The 19,992-nt window shown below is 37.3% G+C and overlaps 3 protein-coding genes across 3 annotated transcripts in view; 1 reads left to right on the top strand and 2 right to left on the bottom strand.

Moving 5' to 3' along the window:
- Positions 1–14,456: 14,456 nt before the first annotated feature.
- On the bottom strand, positions 14,457–16,102 carry AP-2sigma (adaptor protein complex 2, sigma subunit). Its single transcript, XM_090154425.1, has 4 exons — positions 15,915–16,102; positions 15,608–15,757; positions 15,367–15,540; positions 14,457–14,786 (listed from the first exon to the last, which is right to left on the bottom strand). Exons 1-4 carry the CDS (start codon positions 15,915–15,917, stop codon positions 14,685–14,687), a joined length of 429 nt encoding a protein of 142 aa, XP_090010551.1. The 5' UTR covers positions 15,918–16,102; the 3' UTR covers positions 14,457–14,684.
- Positions 15,961–17,899, top strand: Polr1C (RNA polymerase I and III subunit C). The gene is made up of 11 exons (XM_090154424.1): positions 15,961–16,244; positions 16,306–16,377; positions 16,533–16,640; positions 16,699–16,828; positions 16,884–17,003; positions 17,065–17,114; positions 17,171–17,233; positions 17,292–17,358; positions 17,421–17,543; positions 17,597–17,713; positions 17,769–17,899. The coding sequence occupies exons 1-11, from the start codon at positions 16,182–16,184 to the stop codon at positions 17,894–17,896; spliced, it is 1,041 nt and encodes a 346-aa protein (XP_090010550.1). The 5' UTR covers positions 15,961–16,181; the 3' UTR covers positions 17,897–17,899.
- A 53-nt stretch (positions 17,900–17,952) lies between these two features.
- LOC149936184 (inactive tyrosine-protein kinase 7-like) overlaps positions 17,953–19,992 on the bottom strand; it is a 60,293-nt gene continuing 58,253 nt past the window's right edge. Inside the window, exons 10-11 of the mRNA XM_090154423.1 lie at positions 19,749–19,981; positions 17,953–19,672 (exon numbers count right to left, since the gene is read on the bottom strand). Of these exons, the coding sequence (XP_090010549.1) occupies positions 19,094–19,672; positions 19,749–19,981 (812 nt within the window). The 3' untranslated portion in view covers positions 17,953–19,093. The remainder of the gene's footprint in view (positions 19,673–19,748; positions 19,982–19,992) is intronic.

Genomic DNA, 19,992 nt, shown 5'->3' with positions numbered 1-19,992 from the left:
ACGCAATTGGCGCTTTCTTTCATTCGTCCACGGTAGGAGCCAAGTCATTAAGCACATCAACTTGATAGCGGTTTGCCTGAATCGTCACCACCTCTTGACGTCGTCACGAGATTCAATAGTACGTACTATCTGCTACTTTGGTTAAAGAAGAACGAGGTAGCCTTGTCTCTGGGACTTGTCGAATGCGTGGAGAAGAGACGTTGCGCCAAGAGTCCCCCGGTGGCATTAACAACGCAACTGAAGGAAACTTTGGAATCGTGGTTGCCAATTCTAAAAGTAATAGAGGACGCCACTACAATTTTTAGTGCCGACACATCCGACACGGCCAGCCTAATTGTTCCACTTATTTCAACTCTGAAAGACGAGGTCAGTACTACGCCAGCGAATAGAGTGAAAGCCTTCAGAGACGAACTCTTAAAACAATTGAACGACCGATTTGATCTGACACTGGAACATCTATTGGCAGCAACGTTTGTTGATCCACGATTCAAAAACCGTTTACTTACCGACTCGCAAACCTTAAAAATAGAACGGTACTTGACCGACGTATTAGGGAACCACAACGATTCCAATGATATTAGCCAACCAACTGAGACGCCAGGCCAGGATAAGTCAAACAGCGATTCTGGTGAATATGAAGATCAAGAACGAAACATACTAGACGATCTATTCAATAAAATTCGTAGAAATCAACACGCAAGTTCATCTCTGAAGATTTCTCGTTCAAAACAAATACACAACGAGATTGAAAATGACACCAAAGAAGTTGTATTGGATAGACGAGGCGATCCACTCAATTACTGGAGAAACAAATGTTCCGTTTACCCTCTTTTGGCGGAAGTCGCTCGCGATTTACTGTCTATACAAGCCACTAATTGCGCGTCAGAAAGGGTAAACTCTGTAGGATCTCAAGTAGTCACTGATCATCGCCATTCGCTGTCCGACTACAATTTAGAAACCCTTATTTGGGCTCGAAAGAACCGTGACTCGCTTTTAGAATCTGAAAATTAACTTTCTCTATCAATAAAGACGTGTTCACGTGGCTTTAAAATCATTCAAATCGGTCGATTTAAAGTTTAAATTGATTAAAACCGCTACAGACAGTTTTTCAATATTTATGAAATCTTAAACAAATTGATTTGTACAGACTATTTTCAATGTATTATTGCACTGTAATAAATTTTTCTTGGTTTTCTTATTCGCAGCTTATCTTGAACAACTAAAAAATCTTTACCTTTGCAGGCGCGGCTCCAAAACAAATGATATTTACCAAGCACTATTCTAGGTTTTTTTTTTACTTTATTTCAATAAAAAACAATACGATGTCCCCAAAAGTTGATCTGCAGCAGTGGCGAAACTAAGAATTTTGCCCCCCCCCCCGGAGGATATGAAAGATATCAAAAGAGCCCTTTATAAAAAATAATTTTCTTAACTTCTCATGATTTGCTCCCCCCTCGAGCCCTGAAAATTTTTGTTAACTTCTCACGATTTGCTCCCCCCTTGAGCCCTTAAAATTTTTCCAAAGCCTTCAAAGCGTTTCAAATCGTTGTGATTAGCACCCCACCCCCCTTGAAATTCTTCCATGGGCTCCTACAGCTACGGGCCCCCTGTAAGTCCCTCGCGGGCCCTTTTCGGCCGGGACTCGGGGTCCCCCCCCCCTCTGCACGACCCTGTTTGGAATACTATAAATGAAAGGGCCCCCTAGTTTGCCATGGGCCGTCGCAGGGTCTGCGGGTCCTTAGTTACGCCACTGATCTGGAGCAGCGCCTGTATCTTAGCTTACTTAATAAGTTAATTCCATAACCAATAAAATGCCAACATTTCAAACTGTAAAAGAAAATAACAAAAAGTGACGACTCGATTCGGGTTTTCGAATCCAGCATTCGCTTCGTACGAATTGTTCAAGTTAAATTTGATTGATTTTCGAGGTTCGAGAATTTCTAACCATACGGATTCGAGTCGATATTATTTCGAATCTTTTTTGCAACTTTTTGAATTGCGAATCGAATTGCATTTGCCGGAAAATATTCGGTTTTAAATCTCAAATCGAATATTCGTAGGGCCCTTATCGAATCTGATTCGGTGATTCGAATCGTTCCGAAAGAATTTCCGGAAAATATTCGATTCGATTCAATATTAGTAGAAGTTCGATTCGGCTCTATATTCGGCTCGATGGAAATTTATTCACTCTGCGAATATTCAATTCGAATCTGTTTAATATATGATTCGAATTTCATTCTCAATTCGATTCGATATTCGATTCTATATTCGAATTTCTCGAATACAGCTCATTCGCAGGGCCCTATTCCATCTCTTCCATGGGATACCGTAGCCAACTAGCCACAGACCTATTTCAGGTAGATCAGTCCAAAATGATAATCTTAGTTGATTACTTTTCTAAGTTTATAGAGGCCCAGGAATTACGAAATACAACTGCTGAATCTGACATCAATTTCTTAAAACCGCATTTTGCACGCTATGACCCTCACCAACGTCTGAATTTAGCTCATTCAGGTTCCAAACATTTCTCGATTTATGAGGTGTACGCCACATCACTAGCAGTCCATACCACCCCCAGTCAAATGGTCTAGCTCTAGCTGAAAGGTCAATTCAAACCATTAAGAACCTTCTAGCAAAAGCAAAACAAGATGGACATGATCTTCACTACGTCCTACTAGAGTACAGAACAACTCCGATTGGAAAACTTCCTGCTAATGGGTCGCCACCTTAGAACCCTTCATACCACGACTCACGATGCACTGGTTCCACAATTTCCGACCCACCAGATCCAACAATTAAAGCTTTACGACACCGTCAGCAACTTATAGTACAGTCACGGCAGGGACATCGGTATACGAACCCTACTGAATTTGAACCGAGGGAACCCGTCTACTATTATGATGTGCATCGTCAATGGAAACCTGGAAAAATTGTATATCCGGCAGCTGAACCACATTCATACAACGTTGCTCTGCCTAAAGGTAACATCTTACGAAAAACAAGAATTAATTTAAAATCATATCCTCGGTTCTCTGGATATTACGAGTGGCCGACACAGAAAGAACATAGTTCAGCGTATCACATACCTATGAAAGGGTCAAGGGAGGGGAGGAGACAGGAAGAAAACAAAGGACATGAAGATCAACCACGACAACTACAACCTCAGACCGACAGCGCAGAGTTGGAACGACCCAAACCACTGGAGTCCCAGACAGACAAGGAGAAGGAACACCGACCAACACAACCGGAACCTTGGATAGAAGACACGATTAAACAGAATCGACTAAGGTAGCAGCTGACAATGACCTCTAGCATACAACAGCCACAGAATCAATTACACCAATCCACTTCTCCAAGGCCAGTTGTGATACATCTAAAGCCACAGTCTGGATGCTTAAACATCGTATCTCCAGCACGGGCCCAAGTTCCTCCATCACCATTTCCAAAAAGGTGTCCTCCGTTTCCACGACAACTTCAAGCCCAGAGAACTGAAAATTTGACAGCGATCCAGAGCAAAAACACCGAAGAGGTTATTACGCGCTCGGGCCGTGTGATCAAGAAACCACGGCTATTTGACCTTTGAATTACCTTCAGTTAGGTTCGGGGAAAAAAAGAAAAAGGTTAACTCCCTAAAATCTTTCGATTTAAATTATGCGCCATATGTACGGCCAAGTAGCTAGATGGCGCTATTTACATAATCTAAACAATATATGCCACGTGAACTATATTAGGTCCTAAATGTGTATATAAGCAATTGACCCAAAAGGAAAGACACAATCATGTAAATAACTCTTTCATTAAAGTACTTTTATTGATAACCAAATAGTTGACTCTCTAGAACTTTACAACACCTAGCTGCAGTCGGCAGAGCACCCGTGCGCGCCTGAAACAGATTGCAGCTTCCCCAGCTGTTATTGTAAAAACATTTCCCGACTGGTTTCGGCTTCACAGCGTATAGGTGTAAGCTGTCTTTTTTCACAACGTCCCTTTTCCATCGGGCTCCGTTCGCCATCTTGACGTCCCGCCACACCCTTTGTCGCCAATTTTGGGAGGTGCGGCACGAAGCCAGATTCGCTCGGACACCATACTTTGAGTATAGACGATTTATTTTGTACGTCTACTCCATTGCGTATGGTGGCCCGGATGGTCGATGTAGTCGTACACCGCTCTTATCTGCCGGTTCGGACTGGTTCAGAGACACGTACCGAGCAAATTCTGTTTGGCGCGAACCAGTTTGTAGACTAACCCATCTCGCTTTCGATGACCGCGTTGGCTGTGATCCAGTTTCCACCCAGAGCAACCTTCCCGACTTCCCATTGCTTGCGTTCCAGGTCACCTCTGGAAGGCATGTCGCCTCTGTGGCAAACGTCAGCGCTTGCACAGCAACCGACTTCCATTCGCGTTGTCTCGATGAGGTTAGTTAGGTCAAAAATGTTGTCCACCAGGGAGCGATTAGGTAGAAAGCCATTTTGCATGTCACCCATGGCGTTACGAGATTCCAGCCACAGCGTGATGTATAATTTGTAGAAGTTACTGGCGACCGTTATGGGGCGGTGAGCATCTACGTCAACTAGCGCCTTAATAATAATAAAATTAATAATCAGCTAGGCTAATACCCAAGGTACCACCTTAGGCCTAAGTCATCAAGCCTTTGTGCATTAGTTGTATCTGCGAGTGCTTCCAGGCTCCGGGGATGTCGTTGGTCTCACGAGTTTCGTTGAAAAGCTCAGGAGGTTCGCTTGAGCCGTCAAGCCTAGCGCCTTTAAAAATTCGTTTGGCACGTCACGGTGTGCAATAACTGGTGGCTTTACCGGGGAGTCGGGGTATGGCTGTTGTAACCCATAAGGGTGGTGGCACACTGGGAGATCAAGCTAACGAAGAGGTTCGAGGCATACAGGCCGCTTTGGAGGATTGGGTAGCCGACTGTGGGGCGGCGGGTCTACGTATGAGGCGCAGTGACCTTGTTTCCCGGCCTTTTTGGGCCACACCGGGATCTCCGGTGCCGGCTGTGGGTTACGTGGGTCGTTGTGTGCCCGTCGTTCCCATTTAGGGGCCTTTTTATGGCACGCCAAACCGGACAAAATTCGTTTTACTCTCTCTCGCTCTCAGAATGGTAAATGGGCCCTCTCTCTTATATCGTTAGCTCTCTCGCTGTCCCAAATTACGAATATATCGCCCTCTCTCTGACATGCTCTAGCGCGCTCTCTCTAACATCGTCTTTCACCCTCTCTCTAACATCCTTTGGCGCACTCTCTCTGACGTCGTCTATAGCGCACTTATTTAAAACGAATTGTTTTCTACTGAAAATCTGTTTTTATTTCGTAAATATGGTTAATATTTGTGCTTTTACGCATTGCAATAACTTTTCAACAAGTAAAACAATACCGGAAAAGGTTTCATTCCATATGTATGATTAAATTATAATATTATTTAGATAAACATTCATTCTTATTTAAAATCTTTATATAACTTTAGGTTTCCCTTATCTAAACCTACAATACTTTCTCAACGGATAATTGCTGTAAATCGCGAAAATTGGACACCTTCAAATCATGATTTTATTAATAGTGATCACTTTTTATAACGGGATATAAATGGCAAAAGGTGGCTCACGCAAAAATCGATTCCAACTCAGGTTTTGTTTCCATAAAATTTAAACAAGTAAAAATAGTCTAAATATTTTTTTTATTTTATGTAAAGAAATTACATCCACTTGACCGGTGATGCTAACCTCTTACCTTTAAATTTTGACCAAGGATAATTAGTACTTCCCAGATCTCCACGAACATATGTTTGAAGTTGGAATCGAACATCATCGCATCAGTTTTATTAAGAAAGTCTTACAATTTAGAATCTCATTTAATTATATAGTCAGAATATTCTCATAACAAGCCATAACCACAACACTTGTGACTTGTATAGTCCACGAGTTACTTAAGCTTTGGCCAAATATAATCTCATCAATTAATTTTATTTACTCTTAATTAAAAGATCATCTGCAGCTTTTTATATGGGTTTCGAAAGAATTAATTGCCTTATTTACAACCTAAAATTAAAATTAACCTTATTTTAAATTCTCACAGCCGAAATATTCGTAAATCACGTCAGAGTACCTAAAAGATTACAAACACGAAAACGTGATGATTTTTTATTTTTTCACCTACTGGACAGGCGTCGCTTAAAAGTAGTACCCCTGGAATACGGAACATATGCCGGTTGTCTGCTTGGCGTCGCCTCCGTATTAACCACCCGTAGAATTTTGGGTCTATTTCTTTATTATATCTATGGTATGGAATGTAGATTAAGGAAATAGGCTATGTTTTATATTTAAAAGTGAAATACTTTCAGGTTTTAAGTTTGCATTAAAAAAATTATTTTGGCACCATGTTGTATACATTTATAAAATGAAGGATTATAAAAACAGATTTGAGGTTTCGTAGTTTATACTCCTTTTTAGAAAGGATGATACAAAAACCAACCAATTTTGGAATCAAATGCATCCACAAAACTAAAAAAGGGAAATTAACTCAAAAGTATTCTTTTAATGATAGAAAAATGTGAAAAACTGTTTCTGTACTAATTCTATTGAAAGGCACATTTGTGACATTTTCCAATACCTCCAGCTACAAGGATTTAAAAGCTACTTAAATAAAATGTTACAAAAGATTTAAGCACTGAAGTTATATTTTCAGTTTTGGATGATTTAATCTAAATTGTCACTGAGAAAATTGACCAAAATAAAACCAAAATCTGGACCGTAACCACGCCAACGTACTAGTAGTTCTTTAGTTCCGTCTGGTTTTGTTCTTTTCCTGAGAACTTTTTCGATTTTAAATAAGCAGTTTTCGAGGTCTTTCCCGATTTTCTGTATTTCCTGCTTGTAGAACACACCCGAAATGAGCTCAGTTTTCAAATCCTCCAGTTTATATACCGGAGGGTCTCTGGGTATGCACTGCGCTACTTTGAATATTTCCTCGGTATAATTGGCTTTGTAACCCTTTTCGAACGGGGTTTTATTCTTGTTATAAGAACCAATTAAGTCGCCTATTTCAAAAGGGGATGAAACGGGATGGGAAAAATTAACTTTCCCGTATAAATTTTGCCACACTTGTTTCAAATTTTCATTCTTAACTTCAACGGGTTTGCATTTAATTGATTTGTGCTAGTTGTTATTATAAGCTTCCAATAAACCCGGTAATACGTCGATATATTTGTACGTATCTTTCTCCATAAAATATCGGTACATTCGAGACTTCAATGTTCGATTGAATCGTTCTATAATACTAGATTTTACTTCGGAGTGCGTTGCGAAAAACTTGATTCCCCTACGTTTTAATTCCCGTTGTACCCCCTTGCAAAGGAATTCGTTCCCGTGGTCTGATTGCACAATCTTTGGTTTTCGACCTGATTCCAAGATTGATTTAAAAACCTTAAGTATGGTCGTTCCTTTCTTATCCTTAGTAGCTACAGCGAAAGTGTATTTCTTAAATACGTCTATACAACATAATAGGTATCGACAGGGGCGTACCGAAGAGAGTACGTTTGGGGGGGGAGGTAAGTGAAATTTTCCAAGTAAAAACCAAAGTTTGTCAAGTCGTCTAAGTTTGGATTTTTACGGTAGGTTTCAATTTAAATGTTTCATTAAAATTATAATCGGTGGCGCCATCCGCTGTTAGCGGCGGGAACTATATATTATACAATTGAATTAATGGTACTAATGTACTTTGGAAGTTATAGATGGCGCCACCCGTATAATGATAGAGTTGACGGCTGAGTGCGCCGACTGGAAATTTCAGGATTTGTTTCGCGAAACCACGACTACCGAACGCGCCTATGTCATTCTAGCGGTACTATTCCCAATTCAATGGCGAAAACGGCTCGGCGTCTAGTTATATTGAGTGAAGCATTTGCGTACTCTCTTTATATATAAAGTGAGATACACGAAGAAGAAAACAGAGATTGAACGATGTTACAGCAATTTAAAAATCCCATCAAACCCGCTTACTATTTTCTCGTCGTGTATCCCGCTGTAGTAAAAAATAGATACATTTCATCCTGACGAATACTAGTTGTTGTTTAACTGAACTGCTTTGAATAACTGGAATTATTCATACCGAAATATAACATAAACAATTCAAACACTTATTACAGAAATATTAACGTAAGAACAACCGACACTGTATCACATCATATGATCACACGTTATCTTTATCCAACGCAACTTTAGGAATATTGGCTTGTGAAATTTTCACTTTCCTAAAGAATATCACTATAATATTCACGACTTACCTAATTTTCCCTAAGTAAAAAAACTGTAACATCTCCTATAGAAATTAAAACTATTTTTATAAATTTTATACAGATTGCCAAATTTAACGTAGAAAATGAACACTGAAATAATAACGAACAACCGATATTCTCTATCACGCGTCTATCTGCCTTTCAATTTTATAAGGTGCTGTAGGAAAAATGACTATTTAAAAAGCTTTTACCACAAGGCTGAACTAAAGTTCCGACACACTAGCTGCCTAGCGTAGAAATCAGGTCTTGTAAGTTATACATAAGGAGAAGCAACTACTTAGAAATCGCAAACATAGTTAATGACTTTACTTTAATGATTTGTTTACTATCGATTTAGGAGTTTTTTTAATTAACTAACATGTTTCATAATTTTCATTTTGCCAAATCCACCTCGATTTGCCAACTCTACAAAACTTTGGGGGGGGGGGGAGCCTCCCCCCTGTCCCCTCCAAAGGTACGTCCCTGGGTATCGATATCCACTAATGTGGTTTTTGATATCTTGCAGGTCTGCCAGGTCGAGTTGCCATTGTTCGTCTATTCCATATACGATTGTCTTGTTTCTTCTGAATTTATGTTTTATCGGCTTGTGTAAAGAATACGTATCCTGACGTTTTAGAAATTCCTGAACGTCATTTATGGAAACTTTCTCGGGCAGCCCGATAAAGACCGTGTATTCCACCATAACTTCCGGGGTCCTTTACACTAAAGTATATTTCTTCAAGCCTATCCATTCATCATACAGTTCAGTTTCCGTTCGTGATACCAGCACGCGAACTCAAATAGCTCAAAAACGATAATAATAAATAATAACAAAAACGCCGTTATAACTTTAGGTGATTTAAATAAGAAACAAATAAAGAGCCTATCAACCCAGACGGAGTAGGATCGTTGCCTCCTTCCATGTTGAAGTCGAAAACGTAAGTGAAAGAATTGAAACTTGATATATGGTTATATTCTTTATTTCAAATTTATCCAACTCAATAATCCATTGCCATACATTGATTCGGGACTTGGGGGAAAATAATCTAAATTATCGTATACCTTCTCTGGTGAATCGTTAGAAATAATAGGTGCATTATCATTGGGTGATTCAAAGGGGAATTTATTTTTTACAAACTATTACCGTTAACCTCAACAAGTTTTTATGGAAGGGGAAACCGAATAGCTCGGGGGGAAACCCCTTAAACCAGTGGGGAGAGAACTTGCAAACTCAACGCAGAAGGAGTTGTTCCGAGTTTTCACCCAGTGCCACAAGCTGGGATCGAATCCGGCTCCTCTTGCTGCGAGGCAAAAGGCTAACCACTTCGTATGGAGACTATTTGGTGGATAAAGTATTTTCGCTAATAATATTCAGTATTTTGTTCAAAATACAAGAAAAATGTATTTAAAATAAAATACTAAATACATTTCTTTAAAAGTATTTAAAATAGAATACTAAATACATTTCTTTAAAAGTATTTAAAATAAAATACTAAATACATTTCTTTAAAAGTATTTAAAATAAAATACTAAATACATTTCTTTAAAAGTATTTAAAATAAAATACTAAATACATTTCTTTAAAAGTATTTGAAATAAAATACTAAATACATTTCTTTAAAAGTATTTAAAATAAAATACTAAATACATTTCTTTAAAAGTATTTAAAATAAAATACTAAATACATTTCTTTAAAAGTATTTAAAATAAAATACTAAATACATTTCTTTAAAAGTATTTAAAATAAAATACTAAATACATTTCTTTAAAAGTATTTAAAATAAAATACTAAATACATTTCTTTAAAAGTATTTAAAATAAAATACTAAATACATTTCTTTAAAAGTATTTAAAATAAAATACTAAATACATTTCTTTAAAAGTATTTAAAATAAAATAATAAATACTGAAAAAGTATTTAAAATAGAATTTAAAATACAAGTATTTAAAATACTACCCAACACTGAATATAGGAAGACAGAACTTGTACAATAAACAGCTCATGCACAATAACCATACGACTACAATTCTTCAAGGTTCCCCCTACAAGTTTTCCGGCGTAGGCTTAGCCTGTCTATCGTTGATACTCCACATTTTGTTTTTCAGAGGGGGGGGGGGGGGTATAAAATTTAGGCCTGTGGAAAAAAATCGTAATTTTTTGGTTGATTAAACATTAAATAATAAATACCGACCGTAGATCACTTCCCAGATAGTTTCGTTTAAAACAAATACCAAATGTATTTCTAACGTATAATTATAAATCAATGTGAATTTCTGTTGAACAGCCTGTAAACTTGTAAATAATGCATGTTGTTCACGGGGAGTTAATACAAACGAAACCGGACAGCAGGGGGCCGCGAATAGCAACAGAGAGCGAAGTTTCTCTCTCCCCTTCAACTTGACGTGACTCACGACTCGCGGTTTGTTTAAATTATACCCTGGATTAATTAACGCAGTCGTTATAAAATACCTATGATTTAAAATAAATATAAAAGTAATTATTATCCATGATTATAAATTACGTTTAAGGGGAAACCCTGCTTAAAAGGTTTAGTTGGTCATTTTATTGGTGTTTGAATGAAAGTAAAGTCGTTCTGTTTTCTGAAACGTGAACTACAATATGGGCCTCAGTTTTCAGAGTCAACCAATTTTTGATTAACTCTTTCGTTAACGTAATTTTTTACAATAATATATAGAAGGCTGTGGTTGGTTTTTTTGATAAATAATTAGACCCAGTTTCAGAGTAATTCGATTTTTAATTTAGGGCATTATTTATTGTCTAACAAATATTTTATACCGAAGTTTAAAATCATCATTTTCGATACATTTATCGCCTAATAAATTATGTTTATGTATGACGTTACACTTTCAGCACTTCAAAACACGTAGCAATTCTTAATTTTTAATTTGCGTCCTGTTTGGCCGAGATTGATAAGTTAAAAATACTACAAAAAAATATGTACATTTTACTTCTGGGAGCAAATTTTTCACTCAGTACAGTATCAGTCTGTAGAGCATGACGCTAAGAAAAACTAATTTTAAATTTAAAACGCTGTTTACATCTAGTGATTAGTTTCAGTACTAAACATTTGATGGGTTTCGCCTTAAAATATATTATTTAAAAAAAAGTTGACAAATAGCCACGAGCTCGAAAGCTCCTCCGAAAATATTATTATTATTTTACAAACATTGCATTTAAGTTTTTAAAATTGAAAACAATATTGCATGTGCAATTCTTCTATTTTGAATAACTTATTTAAAACGTATGATTTAAAATATTGTCTTTCGTAACTTATAAATAAGACACGATATTGAAAGATATCCAATTGAAGAAAAATATACTTAATTAATACAATAGACCTTTTTATTATGGAGAAAATATTTGTAATATCGGTTCCAATACAAATTAAAAAGACACTTTAAAAAAGTTTGAAAAAAGTAAATATCCTATAGTAATTGAAGAAATTTATATCTATAAAATTAAAGGCCTTTTTTATTGTGGAAAAAAAATACGACGTCAAATAGCGGGCGATTTTCGATGTCAACTAGCGGGCGATTTTACGTAGCAAATGCAGTCTGAGAGAGAGACCAAATACGAAATTTGTCTGGTTTGGTGTGCTAGAGGATGTCAGAGAGGGTGAAACACGATGTCAGTGAGAGCTCGCTAGAGGATGTCAGAGAGAGGGTGAAAGACGATGTTAGAGAGAGCGCGCTAGAGGATGTCAGTGAGAGCGCGGTAGAGGATATTAGAGAGAGGGTGAAAGACGGTGTTAGAGAGAGCGCGCTAGAGGATGTCAGAGAGAGGGTGAAAGACGATGTTAGAGAGAGCGAGCTAGAGGATGTCAGTGAGAGCTCGCCAGAGGATGTTAGAGAGAGGGTGAAAAACGATGTTAGAGAGTGCGCGCTAGAGGATGTCAGAGAGAGGGTGAAAGACGATGTTAGAGAGCGCGCGCTAGAGGATGTCAGAGAGAGGGTGAAAGACGGTGTTAGAGAGAGCGCGCTAGAGCATGTCAGAGAGAGGGTGAAAGACGATGTTAGAGAGAGCGCGCTAGAGGATGTCAGTGAGAGCTCGCCAGAGGATGTCAGAGAGAGGGTGAAAAACGATGTTAGAGAGTGCGCGCTAGAGGATGTCAGAGAGAGGGTGAAAGACGATGTTAGAGAGCGCGCGCTAGAGGATGTCAGAGAGAGGGTGAAAGACGGTGTTAGAGAGAGCGCGCTAGAGCATGTCAGAGAGAGGGCGATATATTCGTAATTTGGGACAGCGAGAGAGCTAACGATATAAGAGAGAGGGCCCATTTACCATTCTGAGAGCGAGAGAGAGTAAAACGAATTTTGTCCGGTTTGGCGTGCCATACCTTTTCTGAAAGGCTTGACTCTCTACCTCTGAAGGTGGGGTGTCAGTGAGAGGTGCTAGAGCATCCACTCTAAATCCTCCAGCTGTGCGCGAAGTGGAAGCTGGTTGACCTATTGCTGCGTCTTTTGGAGGGATGAGTGGCTTGCCTTGAGGGTGAGATCGTCTGTAGTTGGGTTCTACTGCCCATGGCTGTTTTTTCACCTGTGGACGCTGGCGTAGGGCATAATGATGAGACCACCGGTGTAGTAGGCTGCCATGATTGCGCTTGGAGCACCGGTATATAAATATCTGACAACATGCATCCTTGTAATATTGCCCCAACGTTGCGAAGAATAATTGTCTAAGAGCATCATGCTGTATTCCATCTCGAAATAACCGTTCCCATGTTATTGGCGGTTCCCATGGAGGGGTAGAGACTTTGGGTATATCGCTTCGGGAAGTCTGAAAAAGCCTGGTCAAGTTGTACCTACACACCAGGCGCATCACGGACTGCGGAGGAGCCGATAAATACGAATGGCCTGGCACAAGATAGCCGAATCGATCTCCGATAGGCCCTTATAGACAGCCGTGAGCACTCCCACAAGTGTCTCAGGGAAAGCATGATTTCAAAGAGCACAACGAAGAAAACCCCGACGGCCCTGGTATGCATCGCAGTCAAATAGAACGTGGGGAGCATCTTCCCAAATCCCAAAATGGGGGCAGGCGTTCGTGGGACCTAGGCGAAACCGGTGAAGTATAGAACGTGTGGAGCATCTTCCCGAATCCCAAAATGGGGGCAGGCGTTCGTGGGGCCTAGGCGAAACCGGTGAAATATAGAACGTGGGGAGCATCTTCCCGAATCCAAAAATGGGGGCCGGCGTCCGTGGGACCTAGGCGAAACCGGTGAAGTGTGGCCTTAGTTGGGAATCGGCCACATCCGAGCCTCGCCAGCAACGTGTCATTAAGCCGAGGAATCTTGAAGTTCAAGATAGCTCGGGAGCCTGAGATGAGTGCACGAAGAATCAACTGTCCAAACTCTGGCTCCCTTAATCTCCGTCAGAGTAGAGGCAAGAATGAAGTCAACCTTCGTAGGCCGCACCAACCGAGTAAGATCGGTAGATTCATTTCCAGAGACCCGAACGGGACACCAAAAGAGGATGAATATACCAAGGTAACGGTCACACAGATCATGGATATTGGTAACGACCGGATTGAGAGACCGCTTGCAGAGTTGGTTTAGGGCACTGCGCGAGTTGGAGCATATGACCAGATCGCCATGAAGATGCGCCGACCCAATAGGAGAGAGCCATTTGATCGGGAAATATCTCAATTCGATTGATAGGATAGCCCACCGCGAGAGAAGGAATGGAGAAGAAGCAGCTGCAACTCCAGAGTCTGGAGCAACTGAGTCGTCCGCAATTACTTCAGAACTGTGCTCTCCTTGCTTTTAATTTCAAACCTGTTCCTATCATTCGGTAACGATGCTCACACATAAACCTAATTATGCCTTTTTTAGCAGTAGGCTCTCTTGCAATAAATCACTATCCCGTGTCTGGGAGTAAAATGACGTCGTGGGGTTCTTACCAGGGAAATCCCAGAACAAGCAAAAAGTATCCACCTATACATTTTGGTTGGAGGTGGTCATATTTACCCTGCCTATGCTACTGTTTACATTTGACTACTGGAATCCTTGACCGACTTTGATCAAGAGGGAAATGGAATCTGTTCTTAAGATTTAAGCACTTAAAAATTTGCCCTGAGCAGACCAAACACATTGTAACAATAAACAAGCAACTTAGCGATCTCCTAGTGTCAAAAATCAACTCAAGAAAATATAATGGAATAGTTTTAAAGAAATTAAATTTACTTTATAACCAACATTTATGTATTTAATCGCAAGGCGATAGGGAATACAACAAAACAAAGGTACTTAGACACTATTCTACGATGTCTAAGAAACATAATATACACATTGAGAAGCTTAAATAATTTCAGATAGAAAGTAACCTGCTATGTACAACAATACAAAATGAGTAAGTAACAATTATTGTAATACATTTATAAAAATAAATCATTCCAAAGAATTATAAACCAAAAGTTGCTTCAGAACTTTAGTTTGACTGGTTTCCCTTATTTCACCAGCAAGAAACATTTCATCTACTACACTGTAGACCTAGAGAATCAAAAACAAAAATTAGTATAATAGAATTTAAATAAAAGTTTCAAAATCACTACCTAAAGTGAAAACAACTTCATACAAAAGACTTTAATTTGGGTGGATAATTTCCGTGCTTATCACTTTCCTAGCTAATTTGAATGTCACTGTAGAGCTACGCTTGTAATAGTAGCTAGTAGTATGATTAATTAAAAAATATACTTCCTCGGAACTCGGTCTATGCCGGTAAAATAAGTGTCTATTACCACTAATATATGAACATAGCATGTAAAAAATTAATTGCTTGGTAGTCATATAACTACTGTTAAAACTAAATCTTCAAATTAGGATTATAAATTTATAACACAACAATAAGTGTTAAGGAAAATCCCTAGTTTTAAATAATTCAAAGTCATCCATCATAAACAATGCATGAATTAATTTCTGGTTGCAAAATTACAATTTCGCTCCTACAATGTGAGTCTATTCAAGAAATGACACAGCCAAATTTGTAGCTTAGCCAACTATAGCCAAGGACATTTTGCATGAAGTTCTTTCTAACAGAAGGTCTGAGAGTCTCCTCCACTTTTGCCACTACCTTGTAAAAATTGAAAACTAAGTCTAATTCACAAACATTGTGAAAGTATTCATTAAGGACTTCAACAAAATTGTGAATAGCTTCGAGGTATGCCAAATTATTATCGCTGACATCTACACAAATGCAAAAATATAATCCTGCATATCTGCGATATACAATCTTGAAATTTCGAAACTGAAAAAGACAATTTATTACTATGTTATACAATCTTCTGTTACATTCATGGAATCAACATTCTTACCTCAACAAAATTAGTGTGTTTGGCATCTCTAACTGTTACAACTGCATGTACTTCTTCTATAAGTTTTTGCTTCTCATCATCATCAAAGTTCATGTACCATTTAGCAAGGCGAGTTTTACCAGCTCGATTTTGGATAAGTATAAAGCGAATCTATAAAATATACAGTTTTAAAAAAATTACTAGGGCAATTTAAATTTGATTCAAACTATTTTCATTTTGACACATAGGCATAAGCCTTTGCAATATTTTGTAACCGGTTTTGATCAAGTTAACTTAGGTTAATTTTGAAATAATCTTAATAACTTACCATATTTCCTTTTATCCGTAGTTTAGCACTTCACAAGTGAAATAAATAACATCCACCTAAATTAATTTAAATCAAAATTAAATATCCTTGCCTAAGCAAACTTTGGCGTACGCCCCTTGGAAGGGCTAAACTGGCAGTGAACTTCGACCTTTCCGGAAATTCCAGTAGAAGAGTTCAGGGGTTATGGTTATTACGAAAAGCATGTGCTTTTATCATTCATGCTTTTACTTTTATTTCCTTAATTAAAATCAAAGATTAAAATTGAAGATGAATGCTTCTATTGAAGATAGACGAACGCGAGTTGTTTTGAGAGAACACGATGTTATAAATGTAGGGTTTTTCCCATATTAATTTGAAATTCAATGCTTTTACTTTTTTTTGGTCTTTTCAGACAGAGACCACAAACTACCCAGGAAATTACCCAGGTTACAATGATGCATGGAATTTTGATAAATTCAAAAAGGTTAATGAATTAACAGTCTGCTTGGGTTGTCATAATCACTGTTCAATTTCTTTTCACTAACGAAAATTCTTTAAACTGAACAACTATTAGTTGGATTGTGGGAATTGGCAAGCAAATGTTAAATAAAGTTCTAAACAATTTACTATTACCTTTAGAGCTTCAAAATAAATATTGTGAAACTGAATGAAAATGAAATGGAATTTGATATGGTTGGGGTTGATCCTGCTATTGCAAATGCATTTCGTCGTATCATGATTGCTGAAGTCAGTATTGGACTTGAAAGCTAAATTACATGTATAATTAATTATAACATGTGTTTAGGTTCCTACTATGGCCATTGAGAAAGTACACATCTATAACAACACAAGTTTAGTTCAAGATGAAGTATTGGCGCACAGATTAGGATTAATTCCCATTAACGCAGACCCTCGCCTTTTTGAATACCAAAATGGTTAGAGTTGTCTTAAAGGCTGAAAGACAATAATAATAATAATACAATATTTTAGAGGAAGAAAAACCTACTTCAGAAGATACATTAGAGTTCCAATTAAAAGTCCGTTGCTCAAAAAATCCCAAAGCTTCAAAGGAAGCTTGCACGCCTGATGAACTATACATTGATCATCATGGTACTTAAAAAAATATTTTGAAGCTTAAAATCTATCTACTCACCATAACATTTATTTTTAGTATACACCAAACACATGAAATGGATACCATTAGGAAATCAAGCGGAATTAGTAATTTTTTTTTTTGAAAACTAATAAAAAAGTTTACTAATGTATTTAATTTTTAGTGTGGAGAAAAAATAGGACCTGTAAACGATGATATTCTCATTGCTAAACTCAGGCCAGGCCAAGTATAAATATTGAATTCTTTGGTTATTGTTAAAGAAAATTTATAAAAACTTAATTTAGGAAATAGATGTTAAACTTCTTTGCGTTAAAGGAGTAGGAGGAGATCATGCGAAATTTTCTCCAGTTGGTTAGTATTAAATCAACTTGCTCTCAATTCTCAAATACCACAGTTTTCTTTTTTGTATATAGCTACAGCATCATATAGGTTACTTCCAGAAATAACCTTATTATGCGAAATAGAAGGAGAAAAAGCTGAACGTTTAAAAACATGTTTTTCAGAGGGAGTTATTAAGATAGAAAAACAACCCGATGGTAAAAAATGGTTAATTTTGTATTATTCAAAACAAAAACTAGATACATTGCAGGCAGAAAGATTGCTCATGTTGTAAATGCTCGTAAAGATATGTGCAGTCGGAATATATACAGATACGAAGATTTGAGGGATTGTGTAAGATTGACCAGAGTGAAGGATCATTTCATTTGTACGTTATTACTTGAGAAGTAATTTGTTGTTATTTTTTTAATTTTTGTTTCTAGTTTCTGTAGAAACAACAGGAGCTTTACCCCCGAATATTGTAGTTGAAGAAGCTATTAAAATAATGATGGGAAAATGCCAAATGTTTTTAAAGGAGATTAGAGACAGTGAGAACCAAATGGGAAACTGAAAAATAATTGATAAATAAAACAATGTTTTTCTTGAAAAAATCAAATCAAATTAAGATTTGGCCACCTCTTTTAATTCATACAAAAAAACAATGGACAAAGAACATTCATGATTGATTTTGTAGGTTTTTTGCATAGCTGAAATGACAATTTATCTGAGAAATTGAGTATTTAACTGTACATTATTTACAATATCTTTTATTTTTAGTCTCAGTATTTTACTATTTATTCTCAAATACTAGCAGAAATATGCGTATTTCTGATACTAGCTATACTATTTCTTTTAAAGAAGCACCGTAAGTTTTAGGTTAATGGGAGATAGCACCCAATGAAACTTGGTTGTACTTTTGTCAAAAAGTAGTGAGAGCCTAAGAAATTAAAATCCATACTTGTTTACTTTCTAGTTAACCATTACACTTGTCTAAAAATTTATTTCTACTATATTATTATTATTATTAGCACAACTCGTACACGTTATGAAAGGTTTATCAACAATGGGAAATATTAGACGATACCACACAAACTTTTATATCTACTCTTGAACTAACTAGGAAATATCGTAAACAAAATTCAATTCCCTGCGATAGGTCAACTCCAATTGTACAATTTAAATAAAAATACTTAGCACAACTCAAATTGGTCTGGGCAGGCTTTATGTAAAGAAGCCTTTATCGATTAAATCCCAAATTTACAAACTCCCTGTTGTCAAAAAACGACATAGCTTAAAATTATATAAAAAATAATAAATATAAAAATGGTACAGTAGAAAGTTTAAAAAAATTAAAATAAATATAGTTTTGGCAGTTAAAAAACGTTTGTATAAAGAGTTATTGATGATAATTTTTCAATCAGTTTGTTCAATATTTAACAAGATTGATTTTATGGTGTAAGTAGAAAAGCCTCACTCGGTATCAAACTAAAACACTAACTTAAAATCGCTGACTAGTATTCTAAAAGCATTTTTTTTTCACGCTAAACACTTCTTGATTCCTTATGATAAAATCAAATCCGAACTTCCTCAAAGAGGTAATAAATTAAGTACCAGTTTAATAATGATATCGTCACGAAGGGAGAATTATGAGGCGAGAAGCTAGTAGCCCACTGCGGCTCAATTATGTTTTAATTCCAAGTTTGGAATTGCGATTTGCAGTGTTCAAACTAGCTAAAACTATTGGTAAAGAATATAAATCAAAAACTGTTCAGAGATGACTATCTATAGTCAATTCTCCGATTTTGGTAACAGCCTCTGAAAAGGAAGGCCGTTCCATGGCGTTATAATTCCAACATTTGGTCAAAAGGTCTCTTAGTTTATCGGGAGAAGCATCAGGCGGGGACCAAACTAATTCGCGATTTTGGAGTAATCCTAATATATCTTCGTCACCTTTATCTGAAAATGGTAACTCGGCTTGAGTGAAGGTTTCCCAAACCAAGACGGCGAAAGACCAAATATCGCTTTTGGTCGAGTATTCGTCGTCAAAAACGGCTTCGTGCGGTAGCCACCTGAGAGGAACAGACTTATTTTTATAACGATGATATTCTTGGGCGTAGGTATCCTTTGATAAGCTAGGACTGCTTATTTTGATATCCAGTTTTGAGGAAATTAAACAATTACGCGTAGCCAAATCTTTGTGCGTGAATCGATTGTTTGAAATATATTCCATTCCAATAGCAACTTGATGGCAAATTCCTATGATTTGTGATAAACTAAGTGGAGGTGGTCGAGGTCCTTTACGTGGGTTATCCTTTCGTGTTGCCAATAAAAACTGTTTCAAGTCACCCTATAAGTAGTACAAAAACAATGTAATACAATCTATCTGAAAAACCATACTGATTTTGAATGAAAAAAATTCATACCCAGTCACTATACTCAACAATCATTAAGAAAGGTTCAGTTTCTCTGCAAACACCCATAAGTTTGACCAGATTATCGTGAGTTAGCTTGTGATAAAGTTCCATTTCTCTTTTGAATTCCACGTGAGAACTTTCATCCCTAACCTGTAGGGCTTTAACCATGACAACTGTCTCTGGGTCTAGATCCTTAATTCCTTTTCCTTTGGCTAAATACACGTCGCCAAATTCGCCTTTACCTATAATCAAA

The sequence above is a fragment of the Leiobunum rupestre genome, chromosome 7, assembly GCF_980474605.1.
Source record: "Leiobunum rupestre chromosome 7, qqLeiRupe1.1.hap1, whole genome shotgun sequence".
Lineage (NCBI taxonomy): Eukaryota > Metazoa > Arthropoda > Arachnida > Opiliones > Sclerosomatidae > Leiobunum > Leiobunum rupestre.
Note: the sequence above shows the minus strand (reverse complement) of the source record. Positions and strands in the feature narration are given on the sequence as shown.

Excerpts from the sequence above, each read along its gene's own strand:
- Polr1C (XM_090154424.1), top strand. The coding sequence starts at position 16,182 with ATGAATGCTTCTATTGAAGATAGACGAACGCGAGTTGTTTTGAGAGAA. Across the intron at positions 17,234-17,291 it reads CTAAACTCAGGCCAGGCCAA|GAAATAGATGTTAAACTTCT; the intron begins GTATAAATATTG and ends AACTTAATTTAG. Across the intron at positions 17,544-17,596 it reads GATAGAAAAACAACCCGATG|GCAGAAAGATTGCTCATGTT; the intron begins GTAAAAAATGGT and ends GATACATTGCAG.
- AP-2sigma (XM_090154425.1), bottom strand. Across the intron at positions 15,541-15,607 it reads AACACACTAATTTTGTTGAG|TTTCGAAATTTCAAGATTGT; the intron begins GTAAGAATGTTG and ends TGTCTTTTTCAG. Across the intron at positions 14,787-15,366 it reads TAGTTTTCAATTTTTACAAG|GTCTACAGTGTAGTAGATGA; the intron begins GTAGTGGCAAAA and ends TTGATTCTCTAG.